The sequence below is a fragment of the Trachymyrmex septentrionalis genome, unplaced genomic scaffold (genome assembly GCF_001594115.1).
Source record: "Trachymyrmex septentrionalis isolate Tsep2-gDNA-1 unplaced genomic scaffold, Tsep1.0 scaffold8, whole genome shotgun sequence".
NCBI lineage: Eukaryota > Metazoa > Arthropoda > Insecta > Hymenoptera > Formicidae > Trachymyrmex > Trachymyrmex septentrionalis.
In genome coordinates, this window is record NW_017305987.1 from 3,162,884 (window position 1) to 3,185,504 (window position 22,621).

The window sequence follows — 22,621 nt, forward strand, 5'->3', positions numbered from 1 at the left end:
TATTTTAATAATATTTCAAATAAAGCTTTATATAAAATATGTATAAAATATTTATATAACATTTCAAAAAATGAATAATAATAAATATTTGTCATAAATATGCTATCTGAGTTGATGTCGATAGAATTAATAATAATACACTGCTGATGCCTCATCCATTGATTGCATATCTCCCTTTTTATTTTGTACTACCGCTGTTTTCATTTTTATTTATTGCGCATCAATAAAGTTATTATTAGTATTATTATAAATATTAACATGATGTGGATTTAATATCATAAGTTTTAAACTAGTATTAAATCTACATTACGTTGGTATTTACATCAATCAACACGGTGAAAATTATATGTATTTAAATACTGCATGGTGTTAAATCCATCACATCATTATTTTTAGAGTGTAGATCTAGATTAAACATATATTTAAAAAAAAAACTGAGAAATTCTACGGACGATTTAATAACCCTTGTTCGATAGTAACAAATCTTGCGATAGAAGACGATTTGACTGCAAGATTGATTGCATATAATTTCACAAAAGTTACACAACGCGTAGGGTTACTGCGAGTTATAATTAAAAGACTAAAACATTTAATTTGTCAGGTAGTATACAAATATCATAGTGTTTGACGTCGGACACCAATATATGTAGTGAATGAAATTACAGGCTGCAAAAAACCAGGAAGAAATTATCGTACGATTGTTACTTAGGAAACAGATTGGATGCATTGTATGATTCTTAAATTACTATTACACGTTTTGTTTACCGTCATGCTTTTCGCTTACAACCGCACACTTATACAAAGTTATAAATTGCACATTTTTTTCTCGGAATTCTAAAATAATTTTGAATCCTCTCAAGCTTGTGCCCTTTTAGAATTTTTTTTGCCTGCGATAAATAGTTTTTGCGTGCGAGATACTAATTATTTTACATATCATACAGTATATAGAAACTCACGATCAGATCTATGAGAAAAAACGTTTTGAAATACTTTCGGAAAATATTTTCGAAAACACGTATACGATTATGATTGACAAAATTTGCTCTGAATCTGATATCTTAGTTAATTTCCTGATTATTTTGATACGATATATTCATGTAATTTGCTGATAGCTAATTTTTATCTTTCATAGTTAATTATTATCTCCCACTTCGTCGTCAGGATCTGCATAAATTCTCGATGATTCAGCGCGGTCGCGCACTTAGTAATCTTAGATAGACGAATAAACATTTTTCGATTAAATCCATATCAATTGTGTTAAATACGAGAAATGGCAAAAAAAAGTTTAGTTCTTATCTGTGCCTCTATAATTCTCTCGCAGCTCGTTATTGTGAGTTGTAATGAAGAAGTGAGTATGAATATGAGTTTAAATACCTACGAGAGAGATCTTTATGATCGCCAATATAATAACTTTATATAGGATATAGATTGGACTACTGTTCACGATGAGTTAAGGAAAATGGCTGGAGGTTTACGAAAAAAATGTATCGGTGAAACCGGTGCGACAATCGGTATGTTCTCAGAATATCAGCATTTAATTAACAGCCTCAATATTTTTATATCTAACAAAAGGAGAGCCAACTAGTATATATACACACGAATTTCGCTAATTTATTTAAATATGTTTCAGTATATTTATCCTCCAATAATTCATGAGCAAGTGGTACGAAGTGATATTTAAGTATTCGCGAAAAAAGTTCATCAAAATAGGCAAAAATTGTTTATTATATAAAATATTTATTATATATAAAATATGTCCATATAGATAATATTTCTTCCCAGGAAGTTTTTGAATTCTTTATTGAATTACAAAATAATATTCACATTATAGTTGCAGGTGTTAAAAATGTGTTAAAAATAATATTATAATTATAAAACAATCAGTTTTCTACTTTCGATTTCTCGCAAATTTTTTGAAAAATTAAAGTGGGAAATAAGTACTAAAACATATTTCAAATTAGAAGAAATGTGTTTTAAATTTCCTCTTATAAAAGAAATAATCAAATCATTTGATACTTGCCAAAAATGATTTGCACTACTTTGCTGTTCTTATATCTATCGTTATGTATTAAATCATCTAATAATTTTAACGATTTTATTTACAGAGATGCTAGATGGAGCAGAATTAGGCGAATTTCCGACTCAAGACAAAGTATTGGGGTGTTACTTCAAATGTGTAATGGAAAAAGGGGGAGCGGTAAAAGAAATTTTTTTTTGTAAAAACAGACGTATAATACAATTATTAAAATTGGATCACTAAAGCTTGAACTTCTTTTGATTAGATGAAGAAGGACGGCAAAATAAACTACAAGATTTTATCCAAGTTGATGCCGCCGGCATACAAACATATTGGAATGGAAATGCTCGACCAGTGTCGTAATATAGGCAAGTATTGGGTCGTCCGGAAAGTCCGTGCGTATTTTCCGGACGACCCAATATTAATTTGTTGAAATAAATTACGTCGTCTAATTAGAAAAATATAAAAAAATATAAAAAAAACAAAAATGCAACTATTGTTCGGAACGATTATTATATTATTAATAAAGCAATATTATAAATAATAATCTTTGCACGTGAAACGTAATTAATGAAAATTATTTTCATTTCACAATGCGTTTTATACGTGATTGTCTACGACTTTTTCAGAGGGTACTGACAAGTGCGTCATAGCCATAAACTTTAACAAATGCATGTACAACGCAAATCCTGTGGTATGTATATTGTGTAATGATTAATATCCCCGATACAATGATTCTAATGCATCATGTTATACATGTCTTATTGCATTTTTTCCAGGCGTACTTCGTTATCTAAATATAGAGTAGGTAGATGTGTATATTTGAGCTCGGCGCGCGCGCGCACGCATAATATATATATTTCACAAAATAAAATACTTTAAACATTCATCCTCTACTTTTTAAATTAAATCCTCTACTTCTCGTTCTTACGTTAATTTATAGAATAAAATAAAACGTATATTTGAAAGAGTAAAAATTACATAATTATTTGCAAGAACATTTTTTTATATATAACAATTCCATGAATATAACAACAGCAATTTTTATATGTACATCTTATTTTATATAATTTAACGGTTATATCACGGTTTATTGATATATAGGATGCATCATAGCTTACGTCTGTATGTATCTTACATTAAACTATTACAATGATAAAGTTTCTTGATATACATACAAACAATTCATGTATATTATATACATTTTTGATCGAACACAATTCTCTCATTAATATTGTTCATACGTATAAATATTAACAAATCTAAATACACGCTAAGTGTATCAAGACAGTCTCTTTATTTTTGATACGTACGACTGTCGTGATAGATATTGCGTATAAATTACAGAGAATTAATTAGACGTATAAAATAACAAACGATGTAAAATCTTTACATCTTCGATAATCTCTTGAGATCATTATAAACGAGTCTCACTGTATAAATGATGATAGTGCTAACGACGGCAATACGGTCTATGCTTTCCGCGGCTTCGTCTTCCTCTTGTTAATATTCATTATTTGCTCGACTATGATATCATCCGCTCTGGGATCGATGGGAATGGCTTGGACAGGCGTTCTAGAGCTCGGCACTGGCTTGGAACGTCTCTCCAGTAGCGCGTTTAACCAGACCCACAATTTTTCACGATTAACGAACGCCAATGCGACTATCATGATGAATGGCAGCGCGATCACCGATGTCTGATTCATCTCACCCTGATCGACTTTACGTTCCGCGTTGAACGCCAACTTGACGTATTTAAATGACGAGTTCGCCTCGAAGTAGACCGGAATAGTGCGGTACTTGTGCACGGCCTGAGACAGCGATGATTCCAATTGGACGAAATACTTCCTGCCATCAGCTTGTAACGGTGGAAAATGCACCAAGAAACCGGCGTTATAAGTGCCAGTATTCTTGCTGGTGGATTGCTGTACGTCCAACTTGGAGATGTGCACCGGAGAATCGGGAGCGTCCTCTCGGCACAATTTCACCTTGATCGTACGATAGTGTTCCGGTTGGGCGGATGTGACATGCACCGAGACGTCCGTGCGCGAGATCGGATGAAAGGCGATCAATCGCAAATCGTGGATGTCCTGCACTGGCTGCACCAGCTGAGAACTGGGGCTCGTGCGCTGTATATGAGCGTTGCTCTCTACGTTCGGCTTTAAACGGAAGGCGTAGATGCACTATAAAATTAATAAATTGTTATAAATAAAAATTAGATCGATAAGATGTAAAATCATTTTGTATTATTGCGCAAATTATATCATTAATATAAATATTAATATAATATTCACCGTAGGCTGGAGACCGCGGATCCTGAAGTTACCATTCTCTTCAGTCGTGGCCTCTTCTTGAAGACTGGAGCAGTTTCCTTGGCCTTGAACTTCGACCAACAAGCCGACTTCCGGTTCTCCATTCAAAGACGTGATGGAACCATAAGCGCTATAGGCAACTCTATTACCGAATAGATTTACATTGATGGTCGCCCCTTCCACGACGTTAATCATCTTTGATGGCGGATCAAAACGATATTCCTTCATCATAGGTCGTAGATAATATTCACCCGGTGACAACGAATTAAATATAAATTTTCCGTCTTCACCAGTTATGCTGTTCTTGCGGTAACTTTGACCGCCAGACAAAGAAAGGAGTACACCCTGAAAAATAATACAATATTATATTTCTTTTATTTTTTCTGTTAGTGTTTTACTGATAAAGTTACCTGCAACGAAGAACCATCAGCGTGATCAGAAACTTGCACAATAATTTCGGCCAATTTATGCGCCAAGAACACTCCTTTAGCATCAGGTCCTGTGATTACAAAGCCCTCCTTTTCAGCTGTAACACTACAAGCAAACATTTATCAATTTTACAATAATTGATTGTTATAATAATAATAAATTATTGCCAATATACCTATATTCAATTTTTCCATCCAAAGGTCCAATGCTGTAAATCCCGTCTTTTTGTGTAACTAAAGTATGAATTGGAGACTCGTCATTTTTCCCAGTTATTCGTATAATTACACCTTCCAACGGTGGAGAAATCTGTCCGGCTATAATCTAAATAACATTCTCGTTTAAGCTGTGAATTCTATATGTTAAATATAATAATAGTTATGTACCTTTCCCAAATCACCGGCAAAACTTGCAATGTCATTATGACAGTCATTCACGCCGAAAACTTTCAGAGACGGTGGATTGAAAAGCAGAATGTCTGATAACGGAGTGATAGTATACATATTATCTGTTTTCGCCTTAAATTCAAATTCATACTTGTATACACCATCTTTTTTTACATATTTCAGTGGACCAATCCTATCAAAAAATATATTAATAAACAAAGATGTATCTATACATTTTATATATCTCAAAGAAATTAATAAAAATATTAATATTATTCGAATACAAATGTAAAAAAAATATATACAACATTTTTCTCAAAATGTACAATGCAACTTACGTGACACTGTCATTTGCGTCTTCAATTTTTACTTTAAGATCGTTTTGCATGCTTAAACTTATAATACTGCCTTTATGAGTGTGTTCAGTGGAATGCACTAAGATCGGGGATAAATTGCTCGTATCCCAAATGTAGGAAGAATTTTCATATATATGGCAACCTTTCGGAGTAAAAGTGTATGTTCCAGATTTAGGCACACAATGCCTCATGCTTCCTTTATTTAGAGGTAGAGTTATTAGTTTCGTGTTATTAGGCTCGAAATACTCCACAATTGTATCGTGAGACGATATGAAGGTGATGGAGAAGCCGGTTTGCTTGAATGGTGGTACTTCGGCGCGTTCCGACGTTATCGAGATTCTATAACTGGGATTTTCCCAGCAAAACACGTCGTTATCGATGAAAATCTCGTAATGGCCAGGTAGAACGTCCGTGAACTGATACTGGCCATCTAAGTAATGAAAAACGACTTCACAGACAGAGGAGATAGTATCGTATCGAATTAAATAGACATTACTGCAATAACAAATAGATACGAAGTATTTTACATCGGTTGCTTGAAATCAAATTAACTTTCAAACTTACTGCAAACACAAGATTTAGAAAATCGAAAAATCCTTTTTATTTTACAAGACCATATTTGTTATTGCAGCTCAAATTATACTAAACCACTAAAAATATTTTATAATAACATTGATTAGTGTTTATGTCAGCACACCTTTAGCTTGTACAGTCTTTATCGTGACTCCATCGAGTATTTTCAAAGTAACAGAAGCTTGGCTGCAATCAGTCCCTGGCAAACAATGCACTGTTCCCGTTAACGTGGCTTTTAGTTGTAAGAAGTTGACATTAGTAATTGGTTGAGACGTCACATCAATTGTTTGTTGTAGTGGATAGAATCTAGAAATATGATAAAATTTTTATAATTTGTAACTACTTTGTGTATATGTATAATTTTATAAAACTTTACATTTACTCTGATTTATTTTTACATTCGTTACTTACTGTAAACCTTTAGTTTTCTCTTCCGTGCTCACAATTACACTCAATTGATATTTATCCGGTGCAAGATATACAGAGTACTTTCCCGTGTTCTCATTGGTGTCGAGCTCCTTATAGAACGTAGCAGCTGTGTTCTGAATGGATATTCGGCGGAAATGCAGTGTCCCCTTCGCTGACAAAGTTACTTTTCCTGAAACTTTGTATGCTGAAGGTACCAGCACAGGAAGTTCAGGCGAGATGGGAGATATTTTGACTGTCCTCTCACTAAATTGTACATTTTCTGGAACAAATAGTTGTATAAATAATTCCAAAGAAGTTAGTAAACGATTTAATTTAAAAGAAATCTTGTAAATTTCTCATACCAGATTCTGCTTTAAGTGTATATTGGCCGGCTTTCATGTTATCTAATACATATTTTCCATTTTTATCTGTGACTGCAACTTCTTTATGTGACAAGAATATCTTTGCTCCTTGCAATGGATTTCCATTCGTGGCGCTACGTACTAAACCGCCGACCGTAAAGCCGGTTACTTTAAAGTCTGGAGTAAGAATTACGCTGTTGTGGCTAACTTTGAAAGACAATTCCGATGGCTGAACGTCGAATTTCGTCTGGGCACCGGCATAGTGAGGTATAAGCTTATAATCGCCAGGCGATAGACTGGGAAATATAAATCTACCGGTATTGTCCGAAGTCACGTGGCAAAGTGGTTTCTTGGATTCAAAGTTTTTATTCACGGGAGTGGTTTCACATTTCTTGGCAATACCATTCTGTAAGATATACAAAATTATTCATTCTATAAAAATTTTTATTAAAAAATACTTTAGAATTTTGAAAAATATCAATAATACTTTGATTGCCATGTGGATTTTTATAATCGGTCCTCTGGCGCCATACTATTTTTTATATAACTTCAGTAAATTTTTTTTAATATTAAAATATTTTTAAATAAACGTTTTCAGTAAAGTTGATAGACTTCTCTAGAAAATTCACAATATATTATATAAAATCAGTGCAAAATATTCTTTGTTCATGATGGTAATGGATACCAAATGTGTTCAATAAAAAAATAATAAAATTCAATAATAAAATTGAAGTACAGCAGCGCCCTGAACTCATGTAAATGTGTTCCATCCAACTGGATACGCATGGCAATCAAAGTATTAAAGTATACTGGTAATACGAAAATAATAAAATAAACCTTACACCGAAAAGAATAAAGGACACACCAGCCACTGGCTCATTTTCACTAGTAACTTTGCCACTAACATCATATCCTGATACTACCAAGCTGCCATCTGCGAGTTCTGTGTTTCCCTCTTGTACAGTTACTTCAATTTTATTTTCTTTTATTAGCCATCTAAAAAAGACAATTATTATTGATGTCATCATAATTTGTATCTTTTGTATCATAAAATAAATTCATCAGATATCAGACTGTACACTTACTTGGAGTGATGCACAATGAGAGTGTACTTTCCAGGCTGAATGGGAGTAAAGTAAAATATGCCACCCTCTGCTGTTGACATCGATTTAATAGGATTTTGTTTATTGCTGTCTGTATATAAAGAGATAGTAATTCCTTTAGGACCAGAGTCAGTACCTAAACTAATCACCTGAAAACAATTCATGTTAATTAAATAACATTGAAAATATATATTAAAAATTCTATTGTTAACAATTATTAGAATTAAATCATAATAATCTTTAAATATTTTCATGTATAATACTCATAATAAGAGAAAATTTATTACTCACACGACCTGTAATACCAAATCCTTTGAATGTAAAGTTAATATCTTTTGCTTGGCTGCAGTCATCCGTAACACCATCTACGTTTAATATTACCTCTGTGGGCTCAAAACTCCAGCCTCTGGGAGGTTCTATCTAATATATTAAATATTAATTTCACAATATTTTATAAACTTTTCAACAATGCTAATTAATAAAAGCTAATAATTTTACAAATGTTATATATTAATAAACGACGTTATTATTAAATCTTAATAAACAATTCCATTCAAAACAAGTAAATAAATTTACACTTTCATATTAACACATAATAAACAAATTTTATAAAATTTCTTATATATCAAGTGTCATTTATTATTTAATTACTGGCAATGATGGTGCATCTTTCCAGCTCACCTTTAAAATGTATTCGCCTTTATCGTATAGAGGTAGAAAATAGTAACCAGTGTTAGGCGCGCCTTCGGTTTGATCCTTTAGACTACCAGTCTTCGTGTACCTGATAAATTTATCTCATAAAACTCTGACATTCAGTTAACATTTATTAGGATGTAACTCTCTCTCTCTCTCTCTGGTGTAGCAATCAGATATTGAAACATACACATAAATACTCACACTTTCACATGCACTTTTCTGAAATCGATGTCGGTATGACTTTTTAGGAAGCCGCCGCATCCCAGGACATCTTGGGTGATAGAACCAGCGATGAGACTCGCCAGGCAAGCGAAGAAAATAAGACATCGTTCAATCAAATCCATATCACTCGTCACTGCTGTCCAGCGTCTGCTAAGCTGTCTAAAGGTGCCATTAGGCTGCATTTGCATGCAGACGCTCGATCTCATTTTCAGCGTCACGTGATCACAATTAATGCTTGGTATTCGTCAATTTTGATCACGTGACCTGTTTTAACGCTGAAAATAAGCGTCGAGCGTCTGCATGAAAAAGCAGCCTTAATCGAAGTTTAATTTATCCATTGTCTCTTTCCAATTTTTGAGTTTAATGTTTACATTTTGTGGACATATAGGCGTTTCGAAATAAAGTAACAGTTAAATCCTGGGCTGCTCTCTGGCTTCTCTCTGGTGGTTTCTACTGTGGTTTGGACTAGAGATTATATGAACAACTAATGTTGAGTACTTAGAATTAAGTTTAGATACTTAATACGAAAGATTAGTTAGGAAATCTGTGTACGTATGTGTGAGTGCGATATTGATGTAGTATATAAAGATATATCAATGTGTCATATTTTATCGGTAAAACAGCAATCTCATCGGAGTACGGGCTTCAATCTACTGTCAGTAGATCGGAGCATTCGGAATTTCGGAGCATAGTGGAATAAATCCACCATGGCGCCGTTGGTGAAATCACGGTGCGCGTGCGCGCGCGAATTCCTCCGGTAAATATCGGCTTTTCAATATTCAGTCATTCAGTCCGGAGTTTCTGGCCGTATCGACCTCCTGTTTCAATTTCTAGAGGCGTTAAGTAAAGAAGTCTCGAGTTTCAGACCGGCTCGTCTCCGGATTCTGTGCGAGTGGCAACGAAGTGTGTGGATACGTATTTATTTCCGAAGGGTAATGTTGTTCTTTTGTGATTATTCAATACGTTCGCTGTAATTCTAATGTTATTTTAAAATGCATTTTAATTAGGGAGACGATAATACGATTACTGGGAATTTCATTTAAAACTGATCGATTTGTTTACCTGCTGCTGTCTGCTGTGAATCCGCTAATCGAATATTCGCAGGTGATAAACTCACCATTTGTAAATGCAATAACGCGCAATACCGCATAAGAATTTTTTTGTAAACTTGTACGAGCTGACAGTTATTTAATCTCATCAAGGAAGTGTCTCTTAAGTAAGGGGATCAATTTGAAGGTTCATGCTTTAATAAACCTGTTTTATAGACCTGTTCTTTTTACTGTAAAGACCGTTACTTTTGACAATTTCAAAGATTTGAAGCTTTGAAAGAATTTTTGAAGTTAACAACAAGATAAACATCCCAGTAGACATATATCTATGTCTGGATATTTACACAAATATTTATTTATTTATATGATTATTAATCTCAAATGCTTTTTAAAATAATTATTTAATACAATTAAATTATAATATTGTAACAGAAAAACTGTTATGTTACAGTTATGTTGTTCAAAAAATTATATTAATAGTTACTATATGATGGTGCTTACTCAGTTATTGCATATTGCATATGAAAATGTGTAGTATACTTAATAATGTATATATACACTACAGAATATTCATATGCAATATTTTTCAAGAATTAGAATCTTAGGAAGCCTGAATACAAACATTTGCTTTTTGCATATGCGTAGCTGCTACTAATTGATGGACTATTTCCTACAGAAAGGATACTGGTATCCCACGATTGAAAATGGTGAAAGTAGCGCTATGGATTACATGCAGACTCGACAACATTGAGGAACTGAAGCCGTCGGGGCCTGAGTTCAGATGGTGCCTCAAGTTTATTTGTTGTAACTGCAGCAATAAATCAGAGAAGTGGAACTATATTTCCCTGGACGAGTCGGTGCCGTTGCAACGGGGCAGCGGGGTGTCCAATTTTGTATGCAAGTGCAAGTTCTGTCAACGAGAGAACTCTGTGACGATAATCGAGGATTCAATTAAGTCCTTCACCGAGGACGACCAGGGAAAATTTAAGAGTATCGTTGTGTTTGACTGCCGGGGTATGGAACCAGATAACTTCTCCGCGGGGGAAGGATGGATAGCAAAGGCTGTGAATGGTGGCAAGGAATTCACCGATGTGGATTTGAGCGAGGGCGAATGGGAGGACTATTGCGACAAGATTATGGAACCTGTTGGAATATACGAGTTTCAGCATATGTTCCAGAAGGTTAAGTGAAATCGTGTTTGGAAGATATACCTACCTGCCGTGCATTTTAGTCATCAAAATTTTATAACAGATAACGGATTTTCCTGCTAGTTAACGAAAAAGCAACACGTGTCTGTTACGTGTAAATATGTAAAGATATGCATTACAGTTTTTCATGTCTCTTTCACTTCTTGTGCACAGATTGTTAATATATAAAATGATATAAAACTATACAGGATTGTTAGATTTCTTATCAAAAGGATAATTTAACTCAGATTTCATTCATCATATAATAGTTAATAATAATTTTGTTAGACCTCATAAAAAAATATCTTACTTAGACTTAAAGTTTAAGAGAATATTGTTACACACACGTACGTACGACAAATGTCATCATGTTTGTGTAAAGAAGCACAACTTGCTATATGATAAGAATTACTGCTTTCTAATAAACGTATAGTCGTTTTGTAATTTTGAATATCTCTTCTTTGTATAGAAATGTTCTCCGGCGATGGGGTAATATGTTTGCGCGCACAAAAATGTTTTCGAGATCCTCTCTCGTCAAGGCAAAGAGTAAAAGCAGTACCAATCCAACGACATAATATAATTTATTCATAATCATATAAAAAACCATTTTATTTCATAAATGGCTTGGTACACAAGAGATGTCGTTTGCAACAATAATTCCACTTTGCCTCCTAGCACGTTCGGAGTTGCCGAATCCATACCCTGCGTGAATAATCGAGTGACTAGTGTCGTTTTGCGGCAAGGGCGATGCTCGGAAAAGCCATGAGGCTCACCGATTCGCGAATCGATTCGGACAACTTGCCTCTCCTCCATCACCGTGACGCAAACTGCATTCTTGGAATGTCGATGCGATCGCATAAAAATCATCGAACTTATGACAACGACGCACTAATCCCCTTACGATTATAAAAAATTAAAATATTCCTTGATTAAAAAATTATGTTATATACAGTGTCTTCATTTTTTTTTCATGTATAAAACTCTCGAACAACTTTCCACTTAACGATACTCGGCGTATCGCGCAAAGACTTTCGCTTACGATCGGAGTAACTCTCGCAGTTCTGTCTCCACAATAAGCTAAATCACGAAAAAATCACGATGAATCACGAATCAAAAAGAAATCATAGAGACAATATTTATGACAATAAATCACAAATTCAAAAGAAACGAAGAGAGGAAGAAACAAATGTGTAACTTCGTTTACTTGACGATTGCCTAATGCACTAATGCTACGCTATATTTGTCTAATGCTTTCGTTTACTATGCTTCCTAATATCTAACACAAATAAATATATCGCGTGCGCATTACAATCCGCCGTTCTCGCAGAATCTTTAACGTATATTGAATCACATGTAAGTAACCGCTAAAAATTTTTAATTTAACAATCGATAACGCTATCAGTCTATTCTCACAAAAATATCACTATGACCGAACATACCGTGTCGATGATACAACCAGAGTCCAAAATTGTGAAATCGACTGAAAAATTCAATAAATAAAATAAATAACACAAACTTTCAGAATCTTCAAAATAAATATACTCTTTAAAAAATAAGGATATTAACTACGTGTCTTTTTAAATCGCTTAAAAATGTAACTTAGAAAACCACATAAATTTCTTACTGGAATGAAATACACTTGACTCTGGCTCACATGGAAGATTTGTAATTCGCTTGACGTAACTCGAACAATTATCCTACTAGCAAATTGAGGTTTCTAAAAACGTTTTAACCATGATCCTCTAATATTACGAATATGCATCGCTGTGCGCTTTTTGATCGGTTAAACGGCTCTAGTCTACTATCTAGCTAAGCTATCGTCTTTGGTATACTAATCTGGGGGATGCTTACTTTATCCAGAGAAACAGAGATGATTGTTCACGGGGAAAGATCTCGTTTTCGAGTATACGAATATCGCATGGAAATAGGAACATTACGAGTAATATGTAAGCTAGCTGGTTATGGCGTTCCCATTATGTCTCACGGCGAGGAATGATTATCAGCAGTCCTCTGTGTGAAAAATAAGTGGCGCTTGCAGATAAAGAATCGGATGCGAATGCGAGAAGCAAAATTATAGCTTTCTTCACTGGAAATGGAAAGCTCTGTTGCAACTGCCTCTTGCATCGCGTCCAATTCATTTCGCAGTGGAAAAGGTGTACATGCCATAAACATCATATTCTGCAACAGATCAAGTTGGAGGAATCGAGACTGCTGGAGAAGGCAAAAGCCGTGATACCTTTATCTGATGTTAACTTTTTCATCTCTATTATAATCTGCATTATTACATGCCTACACGGCTTGTCTATCTGCTTAGTTTATTTAACTGTTTGGGCCTCAATTTTTTATTTTTCGCAAAGTACTTATAAAAATTAGTTATATCCATAAAAGTGATTAGATATATATCTTGCTCAAGGAGCTTACATGTAAGAGGTTTTATTTGTCTCAGTAAGACTCAAACAGTCAATAAAATATTTTTTTTAACATCATCAGTCATCAAAGATCATCGTCATCAAAAATCTCTCAAATATGAACTGGCAACGATTCCTTTACCTAATAAGACTAAGTGTCTTGCTCGAAATAGTAAGAGGTATCATCATGATTCTCTTTCTTCGGTTTTTTTTTCTTGAGATTTTTTTGTAGCCGCCGTACTGGTGTCACGAGAAGTAGGAATATTCGTAGGACATTCGAATATTCACATCGAGAACACTTGGAATTCGTACGAAGCCAATGATTACTGATTATTTTTTAAATCAAAACTGTTCTGTTTTACTTCAATATCTTTGAGAAATTTTATGATATCGTATATAATAGCGTTGATAGCGTGATTACAACTGTGTCAATCAGCATTATCCTTCTCCAATCCATCTCGATACTGGGCCGTATTCCTTGGGCACATATCATTTAATAGCTTTCTAATGTCTAAATCGATTATATACGTTTTGAATCGCCTATCTGCTAATGTATTCGGCTAAATTTGTGATTTTCTAAATCCGTTAGATGGATATATGCTAAATATCTATGCTTTTTGATACTGTTATACTCATTCGCATGACTTACTTTTGACATTTCTTTCTAGGACTTTTCACTATGTTTCCTTGTTTCTTCTAAAGCATCTCAAAGACAGACACCCGTGAATAGGCCCGTTAAATGTTGAATAGTCTAATTGTAAGCACAGTCCTAGAACGCTAACGGGGACTCTGTCAAGGGCCTAGTACAATCTCAACCTAGTGCGTATTATCTCTTTCTTCTTGTTTCCTATTGTAAATTCCGTATATAATATACTAATGATCGATAATATTACACTTTGCACTATGTATATTTGAAAAAATGTTAAATATAGTAATATTTAATATAGTAATAATGATTAATAATTAATAATATTAATTATTCTATTATAATTATTTGATAATGATATATCGATTATTAATAATTCCACGTTAGCGTTTTAGGACTAATCTATTGTAATTCGACGATCTGCAAGAATTTCTCGTCTGCCGTCATTTCGGAAAGAAATTTCAGAGCGAGCATCGCGATGAGATATGAGATTCTAGCTAGTAAAAAGGCTAATCTATAGTAATAAATGAAAGTTGGCCTACTCGCGCGAAATTGCAAACTAAAAACGATGAAAAAAAAAAAAAGGTTCGTGAGAAACGTTAATTATTGCGCGAAACGAACAATAGAGCGGAACAATGCCCAGCGAGGATATGCGACACACTCAATTTCAATTCTCTCTCCCTTTCTCTCCCACTTTCGCTCTCTTTCTCTCATATCACGTAGATGGACAGAAAAATAGAGATTTTACGTGCGTGTTCGCACTCAGCCGACCCTGATATCGTCGAGCCCGAGATCGCGTCATCGTAATTCGGTATTCGGTGCGCATGGAATAAACGCTGCGCTTAATCAATACTTCTCGCAGCGCGCGGCAGCTCGACCAATCGCGGATTCGCCGAGAACAGGACTGGTAACTTCGATCTTGTCTGTCCGGCGAGCCTGTTCCCCTCGCGAGGAACAGGGCGATGTCGTAGACGCCCTTAGTCGTGATCGTGCGGCACAATAGGCCGGAAACGAGTCAGCCGGTCGGATTCAAGGTAGCTCGTCGGTCAACAGGCTCGTCGGTTCCAAGCAAGTTTGCTTCAGGGTGGCCGACTGATCTTCGAGGCTGCGCTTCAAGCCTTCGATTGTCTGCATCAGCATCTGTCGTCGTAGCTGGGATAGCTGGTGTTGAAAGAACTGCGAGTCCTGAATGTTGTTCGCGTTTGCCTCGGCGGCTAATCGCTCCTGCCGCAATTGCGCTACCTTTTCCTTCAGAGATCTCCTCGAGTCATCTGTGTACAAAATAATATTAACAGATGAATAGCGAATGCGAGATTCAATGAAATCAGTGCAATCAAGACGCTCTGTTAAAATTAGAATGAAACAGTCAACGCGATTTTAAAATAAAATTTAAAAAATTGTATAATATACACAGGATATTAAATATTAAATATTTTACTAAACCATATAATTAATCATTGAGAGATACAAATTATATGTATTAAAATATATCTTATATGTTTGTGCCATTGAGTTTGACACAGCTAGTATTATCAAAGAAAGAAATTCTTGCGTTTTATAAAAGAAGCAGATATAAAAGAAACACACCAGTATCATCGGTTGCTGTATCACCGTCAGAATTTCTCAGCATAACATGTTCGCCCAATGTCTTTTGTATTCTGCCATATGTCGCGCTTCCGGCATATACTTTTCTTTTCACTGGTTCGCTTTGCGGGCAGTAGGAAGAACTTTCCTTGATGGGACCCATATCGATTGATCTAAAGATGTTTTTCTGTTATAAATGTTCAACGACTGCACATTCAGTATCGACATTAAATTGGTATTATAATATTATAATTGTCATTAATATCGAATGCAAACTTCCTATACATTAATTTTAAGTCGGTTCTCCTGATAAATATTATACATATAATACAAATATAAATAATTAATAATATGTACATAACAAAGACAAAAGTTACTTTCTTAAATCAATTTCTGAAGGAATAATAAAATATTTTTAATATAAAGAGATTAATATTTCTAATTTTGCATTAAATTGCAATCTAGAAATTATGCAAGATTTTTTTCTATTAAGTAGTTATCACAACCTGAACGTCATCAATGGAGCCCTCCGTCTCACGTCACACTTTTCTTCGGAATCAGACGAGCTGGACGTTACTCCTTCCTCTTTTGTCGTTTCTCTTGCAGAGCGAAATTCCTTTCTACCTCCTCCGAGAGAGCCTTGCATCATCCCGTTCGCGTGTATCTTCTCCCCAAGAGAATTGTTCGTATTCATGGTTTCTGGTTTCATCCCACCGTTACAATTCAAAGCGATCCAAGATGATCTGTTGCCATCCTTGCTTTCTGGCTCGCCGTTACGCGCCCGATACATCTGCTGGTTCATCAAACTCCTGCTGGGCGAGCTCTGGGGTGTCGTTCTGCGCGTCATCGCCGGCGAGTCCGGGCACTTGGACAGCTCGTGCTGCCGAAAGACAGGCGGAGGCTCTTTCGGCGCGAAATTGGCTGGCGAATTTCTCTCCATAAATCGATGAATTGGAGAACACGGCTGAGCGAACTGTCGTTTGGGACTAGTATGCTCCAGATCACGAATACTGCCGCTCTGTAATTCCGGCTGGGAATTACGGCTCTTGGACAGCGCCAGTTCAATATTCAGCTCCGTGTTCTTGATGAGTTCGACGCGTTTGTTCGCCAGACCGTTATGCAGTTTACGCGACGGCGATGGCACACACGGCGAAGGACTCTGGTACTTTTGCATGCTCACCAGTATATTCTCCGCCTCCAGGATAAGCTCGCGATATTTGCGATCGGCCTCCTTGTCTGCCTCAATCAGCGCGATCTCCGACGCGAATGTGGTCATGTACGTGTTGCCGGTCACGTGGCGTCGCACTATGTTGCCGTTCACGTAACTTATCTTGAAGAGAAACAAAGTAATAGTATAATTTAAGTTTTTACTACGAATATAACTAATGTCATCTCAAAAACTGGAGATAAAAACAAGAATAAAAAGATTCTAATAAAATAATTAATTAATTTGCTATAATAACGACCCGACTTAAAAACTATGTTTTCTAAAAAATAAATTTAAATATTTTGAATCATAAAAATTTTGCAATATCAATTTTGAAATATGATTTTAATGTAATAATTGATTATAAAGGAATAAAAGTTTGTATTTTTAAAGTGAATATTTTCTTTATTCTTTATGCACCCATTTTTTTATAAGTAACTAAAAAAATAACAATTCTAACTAAACAATTTTTTAGTTTACTTGTGACATCGAATAGCTTAGAATCTTACCGAGTTTGACCGTCTTTTCACGATCTCGTTCTCCATCACGGCGGGTCTGATGGCCGATGGATTGCCATTCAGTCTCATCGGGGAGAGATTTTTATTCACGTCGTGCTTCCTGCGTCGCAAGCACATCGGCGTGCCGCCCACGCTCCTGCTGCCCTGATTGAATCCTGAATTTTTCAGGAGCATCCTTTCAACCAGCACGCGGTTCAGGTTCGCTGTCTCGTCGTCACATCGATCTAGATTGGGCTTACGACGTTGCGATATCCTCTTCTTGCGCTTCTCACTTTGCTTATCATCCATCTTTCTATGTCGCGCGCTCTGTCTCTTCGTGCCGGTTCTCGTATTTACGTTTCTGGCAATGTAACAAAAATAAATGTAATTTAAACATTTGGCATGTTACAAACAACGCAAAATGCTGAACTAATAGTGTTTTCGATTACAATGGATTATCGATTTTGGTTGAACGAGGGAGTAACCATTTAATGTAATCGTGGGACAAAGTCCTTGAAATCATTATAAAATTCATATGAAATCTTTATGTATAATCCGATAATTCAATACATATGTAACCAGAGAAATCATTGTATAATATTAAATAAAATCATATATTTTATTAAATGACTTCATGTAGTGGAAAAAAAATTAATTGTAATCAGATAAAATCATATAAAATCATGTAATCAGTGGGATAATATTTTAGCTAGTAGTTACCCCTTCGGGGTTGAATCCAAAATAATGCTCTATTAATTTAGAGCATATAACATCAACCAATAATAGAGTATGTGACATCATTAATCCCAAGTAGATTCATTGCAGTCGAAAACATTATAAGCTCTTAACAATTTAAGTTAAGTTTCTCGGAGCTCACCTCTGAGAGATCTCGTCCTTAGACCTACGCTTGAGAAAAGACTCACGGAGTCTGCTACCGCGCCGGCTTAGTTCGCTGGTAAAAGTGAAGTACGTGCAGTGACCGGTATTAGGAAAGTGGCCGGCGCCACCACATTCAAGATTGTCCAGATCGAGGAATGAGCCGTTATCGATGTAATCAAGTTCGTCGTTCTCAAATGGATCGTTCTCATCACCACCATCCTGACCGGTGTCGATGTCTGATAGCGAGTCGATGTAATCCTCGCAGTCAGTCGGGTCACTGTCCGACAGGATGTCCGTCTCTTTTTCGTACACGTAGCTCTCGTCAAACTTGCCCATCATCTCGTTCAGCGTGATATCGTCCTCTGACGAGCGCACGCTGCGCGTCACCGAGGATGCCGACGAGCTGCTGCTGCTGCTGGCTCGTCGTTGCAGGGCCAAAGAGATCTTCGGTCGGAGATCCATGCCCGATGTGATTCTCCAGTTTTGATTAATCCTACGCAAGACGTATCATAACAATTTTTGAAATATGTATTTGCAAAGTTTGCATATGAATGTTGAGTCGAGATTCACGTTGATAATAGGATTATTTCTCTTAATTGATTTTTTTCATCGGTCTAATTTTTATTTATAATCAAAATAAGATTCTTTTTCTTATTTATTATAATTTATTCTTACTAATCTAAATTTTATTTATAATAAAATAATCGTCGTTTCAATTTAATGGATTAGCATGGATATAAAAATAATGATAGAAAATTAATTTAAATTACATCAAATTGCAAGTGCGAGTAAATCATTCCAAAAGAAAAAGATATATGTATAAAAATTTAAATAAATGATATGAACAAAAACGAGATTTTATTTGGACTTTTTCTATTCACTCTTAATTTAGCTTTTAAATTTTATCTTTTTTAATTAGCTTTTTCTTTAAAAGCAATTGTGTAAAGCTATCTAGGAATTAAGTTTGTGTATAAGGTGTATGTTGTTTTGTCGCCAGTAAATTTCTTTTAATCAAAATTTCGTTTTACTGGAATATAATAACGTAAATATATACAATCAGCATATAAAGTGTACACGCAATTTGCAAACCAAAGCACATACAACGGACTGTGCAATTCGCAGACCAATGATAATCAAATTGCAAAAGAAATTACGTCGGTCACAATTACGACGGTATCACGTATAATCAGCTTGTAACTGGCAATTAAAAATTAAATCTGGCGTAAAGGGAAAAAGCCCGTTTCCATAATTGCGGGTCGGCGGTCAATAAAGCACAGTTTCGTGGATCTTTTCTGCTTCGTGGAACTTTTCTAACCATTGGCTTCTCCTTTAAGTGTACCGCCCTCATTCCGGTCAATTCCAGACCAAAGACTGGAAAAGAGAGAGCCGATGGATTTGGAGAAAAGAAAAACTCTTCGAAAAAGGATACGCCGTCCGCCAGCAACTTACGCAATTAGAAGTTTTTCCTATGAGAAATTGGATAAGTTCCGAAAGAGCAACGATACAACTACAGAAATATATCGGGTACTTTTACTTTAATTTTCTCGTGTTTCGCTTCTACATTTTATTTCTCCGCAGTCCATTTTTTATTTTAATCTATTTGCCTTCAGAGTCAGATAATTTTCTAATCCGATTCATGTAATTTATCATTGTAATCATCTAATTTTAGCCATCAGATTTTTTAAATAATTTAAGTTAAATTTTTTTAAATCAAATATATGTATAATAACTTATCAGTTTTCTGGAAAAAATAAAGATTGGAGCATAAGTCGAGGAGAAAGTGATAGAAGTACAAACGCAACTTCTAGGAGGCGAAAATTGAGACAACGTAAAAGAAGATAGAGTCCACTCTATTTTTACGTCTCGTCTTAATTTTGTCTCCTAGAAACTTTGTTTATGCTTCAGTCACTCTCCTTAACTTACGTTCCAATCTTTATTTTTGCTAAAAAATCGATAAGCTATACATTTGATTGAAAGAAATTGAACTGGAGTTATAAAAAAAAAATCTAATCATAAAAATTAAATTATTACAATAATAATTAGATGTGAAACATTAAAAAGCATTACTTACGGGCTTCGGCCTGCGCTGAGGCTTTCCTGACGATGCTCCCTCCTGCCATGAGGCTCCCTGCCGTTCAGATTGACATCGCTGGCGCTGCCGGAAGATTCAGTGAGCTTCAGGCCGGAACTGCTGCTACTTTCATCCAGGGCGAGTCGCGATTTCAGGCCGTTCGTGCTAGATCCGGAGGAGTTCGCTGACAGCCATGGGTTCGTCCGGATGCGAGAGCGTTCGCGAGGCGACTGCACCGGAGGTGAGACCAGCGGCGGTGGTATCGACGACGGTACCGGTAAATTGTTTCTCGTTGAATCGGCGGAATAAGACTCCGTTCTGCGATGAGAGTTCTCTTGCTGCCTCTGCTGATGCTGTCTTTGGCCGTGATTAGTCGATGTCTCTGCACTCTGCCGATTTAGAATAGAAATATATAGACAACAAAAGGAGAGACGGTTTTTATATTTCATTAGTTTTATCGGTCACGGTTGCTTTATCTTTTCCTCCTTGGGTACGATAATTAATGCGCTGCGATGTAAAAAGGAATAGAAGCTAGGTCAAACTATGCTTAAAATTAGCTAACGTCAACGAAATTGGCGAAACCGTCGTTTCTTTTTGATGAGATAGTGCATGTTTTAGCGATCGTTTTGGTCAGAGGAGAATGAAAATAGTTCTTTCTTGTAAAAGAAACATAGCATCCGATGAGCATTTTTGCCGATGAGCAAATTATTTCATCAGTATAAAATGTCTACAGTAAAATTCTTTCTATTAAACTGTGTTATATAATTAAATAAATAAATTATATAAATTAATTTTTGTGCATATTTTTCAACGTAGCAATAAGGAAGAAGAGTTCTCCAAAGATATACTATTTATTAGACCCAAGAATAATTAATGTTAATTAATTGTATGTTATATAATGTCAATTAACTGTATATTATAGAAATAACTTGATCAATTTAGTTCCTATAGTAAATAATTAATTTATTTTTATAATAATTAATTATTCTCAAAATAAAAGATATAGATATCTTTGAGAACTTCTTCACTATTACAAAGATAAATATGTAATTATAAATATCTTCTCTTAATTGAAGAAGGAATGACTTAGCTGTGGCAATGATTATTCTCAGTGATATATACTTTTATCTTTCTATAAAAAATCTTTTTCGATTATGTTATAATTATTTACATTGTTTTATTTAAATGAAGCTCCAAACTGGTTAATCATGACCTGAGTTAATTAATTAATTAATTTGTATAATACACAATTAATTTCTCTAGACTGTGTAGTATAAGATATATATTTCGGGGACGTCTTCCTTATTAGTTCGTTAAAAAATACGCATAAAAATTAATCGTTTATTCATTCAATCCCTCAAAATTGGCTTTTCATGTTCGTCATTTTGTCCCTTGTATTTCCTTCCTTATCGTCAACCCAAATCGCAAACTCGATCGTTCCTCTCCATTGTGCAGAAATGGAATCGTGCAACACGCAATCGATCACAGTCCTTGAAGAGGAAGGATTCATTTTTCACTTCACCCATTAACGCTCGATATCCTGGCGCGCATTTCGCGACAATAATACATCTCTCTCTCGAGTCGCGCAAGTGAATCCCGAGGAAGAGCAGAGCAAAGTAACGTTTCCGGACTTTTTCACCTCCGCGCTTCGAGAGGAGCACGAAAATGCGACTAATAAATATTTTTTTCCCTGCGACAAATAGCGGTACGTGCGTCGAGGATAAAAGGAATGGATCATCGCACCACAGCTTCTCAAGTAAGCTCAACGTTCGCGAGATCCATCAAGAGAGGGGATTCGCAAGCCTCCTTTTCCTCTTGGCTCTTTTTCTCTCGTACTCCCTCGTAATACATGCCACGACGATAAATGCTACTTCCAGAATGTATACTTCCTGCTTGGCGAAAGAGACCGGGTGTCGTTGAACTCGCGGCCTCAAAGACCCTGCGGCGAACAAGAATCCACAAGACGTCGCGCCCGGGGGTGCATTTCAGCGAAACGACAGCAATCTCGTGCGGCTGTCTCGAAGCGCATTTACTTTCGGCCTATAAACTATTTGAGGGCTGAATGGAGTGTGACGCGTTTGATAGAAGAGCCGCGTCGCGCTCTCCTTTTGTGAATATATCATATCGAGGTATCTCGAAACTTCGCAATAACGGACGCTCCTGACGTTTCTCAAACCAGACCTGAACTAAAATTTTGTTTAAGAAGATTCTCAAGCAGTTACGGTAGTTCTC

At 35.6% G+C, this 22,621-nt stretch overlaps 4 protein-coding genes across 10 annotated transcripts in view; 2 read left to right on the top strand and 2 right to left on the bottom strand.

The window, feature by feature from the left end:
* The first annotated feature begins 1,046 nt into the window (after window positions 1-1,046).
* On the top strand, window positions 1,047-2,979 carry LOC108754507 (general odorant-binding protein 69a-like). Of its 2 annotated transcripts, XM_018496859.1 has the most exons (6): window positions 1,047-1,348; window positions 1,421-1,511; window positions 2,106-2,197; window positions 2,283-2,385; window positions 2,647-2,711; window positions 2,797-2,979. In XM_018496859.1, the coding sequence occupies exons 1-6, from the start codon at window positions 1,271-1,273 to the stop codon at window positions 2,812-2,814; spliced, it is 447 nt and encodes a 148-aa protein (XP_018352361.1). In that variant the 5' UTR covers window positions 1,047-1,270; the 3' UTR covers window positions 2,815-2,979. The 2 variants fall into 2 exon arrangements, with proteins under 2 accessions (XP_018352361.1, XP_018352360.1); XM_018496858.1 differs by having other exon boundaries at window positions 2,647-2,979.
* A 147-nt stretch (window positions 2,980-3,126) lies between these two features.
* On the bottom strand, window positions 3,127-9,537 carry LOC108754504 (nodal modulator 3). 2 transcript variants are annotated; one of them, XM_018496849.1, is made up of 15 exons: window positions 9,516-9,537; window positions 8,841-9,020; window positions 8,625-8,724; window positions 8,235-8,363; window positions 7,926-8,092; window positions 7,683-7,836; window positions 6,841-7,246; window positions 6,482-6,758; window positions 6,195-6,376; window positions 5,480-5,927; window positions 5,142-5,334; window positions 4,934-5,079; window positions 4,740-4,863; window positions 4,312-4,674; window positions 3,127-4,200 (listed from the first exon to the last, which is right to left on the bottom strand). In XM_018496849.1, the coding sequence occupies exons 2-15, from the start codon at window positions 8,981-8,983 to the stop codon at window positions 3,490-3,492; spliced, it is 3,543 nt and encodes a 1,180-aa protein (XP_018352351.1). In that variant the 5' UTR covers window positions 8,984-9,020; window positions 9,516-9,537; the 3' UTR covers window positions 3,127-3,489. The 2 variants fall into 2 exon arrangements, with proteins under 2 accessions (XP_018352351.1, XP_018352352.1); XM_018496850.1 differs by lacking the exons at window positions 8,841-9,020; window positions 9,516-9,537 and having other exon boundaries at window positions 7,926-8,084; window positions 8,625-8,702.
* Window positions 9,538-9,555: 18 nt separating this feature from the next.
* Window positions 9,556-12,631, top strand: LOC108754506 (UPF0587 protein C1orf123 homolog). 5 transcript variants are annotated; one of them, XM_018496854.1, is made up of 4 exons: window positions 9,556-9,618; window positions 9,696-9,793; window positions 9,869-10,073; window positions 10,587-12,631. In XM_018496854.1, exon 4 carries the CDS (start codon window positions 10,615-10,617, stop codon window positions 11,098-11,100), a length of 486 nt encoding a protein of 161 aa, XP_018352356.1. In that variant the 5' UTR covers window positions 9,556-9,618; window positions 9,696-9,793; window positions 9,869-10,073; window positions 10,587-10,614; the 3' UTR covers window positions 11,101-12,631. The 5 variants fall into 5 exon arrangements, with proteins under 5 accessions (XP_018352356.1, XP_018352355.1, XP_018352354.1 ...); XM_018496853.1 differs by lacking the exon at window positions 9,556-9,618 and having other exon boundaries at window positions 9,633-9,793; window positions 9,869-10,077; XM_018496852.1 differs by lacking the exon at window positions 9,556-9,618 and having other exon boundaries at window positions 9,633-9,793.
* Window positions 12,632-14,829: 2,198 nt separating this feature from the next.
* LOC108754505 overlaps window positions 14,830-22,621 on the bottom strand; it is a 12,057-nt gene continuing 4,265 nt past the window's right edge. The window contains exons 3-8 of the mRNA XM_018496851.1: window positions 20,390-20,778; window positions 18,317-18,811; window positions 17,452-17,800; window positions 16,242-17,065; window positions 15,739-15,908; window positions 14,830-15,422 (exon numbers count right to left, since the gene is read on the bottom strand). Of these exons, the coding sequence (XP_018352353.1) occupies window positions 15,181-15,422; window positions 15,739-15,908; window positions 16,242-17,065; window positions 17,452-17,800; window positions 18,317-18,811; window positions 20,390-20,778 (2,469 nt within the window). The 3' untranslated portion in view covers window positions 14,830-15,180. The remainder of the gene's footprint in view (window positions 15,423-15,738; window positions 15,909-16,241; window positions 17,066-17,451; window positions 17,801-18,316; window positions 18,812-20,389; window positions 20,779-22,621) is intronic.

Coding starts and splice junctions, on each gene's coding strand:
- LOC108754506 (XM_018496854.1), top strand. CDS start 10,615: ATGGTGAAAGTAGCGCTATGGATTACATGCAGACTCGACAACATTGAG.
- LOC108754504 (XM_018496849.1), bottom strand. CDS start 8,983: ATGGATTTGATTGAACGATGTCTTATTTTCTTCGCTTGCCTGGCGAGT. Junction 6,377..6,481: donor GAGAAAACTAAAGGTTTACA/GTAAGTAACGAA, acceptor TCATATTTCTAG/ATTCTATCCACTACAACAAA. Junction 4,675..4,739: donor CTGATGGTTCTTCGTTGCAG/GTAACTTTATCA, acceptor ATTATTTTTCAG/GGTGTACTCCTTTCTTTGTC.
- LOC108754507 (XM_018496858.1), top strand. CDS start 1,271: ATGGCAAAAAAAAGTTTAGTTCTTATCTGTGCCTCTATAATTCTCTCG. Junction 1,512..2,105: donor TGAAACCGGTGCGACAATCG/GTATGTTCTCAG, acceptor TTTTATTTACAG/AGATGCTAGATGGAGCAGAA. Junction 2,386..2,646: donor CGACCAGTGTCGTAATATAG/GCAAGTATTGGG, acceptor CGACTTTTTCAG/AGGGTACTGACAAGTGCGTC.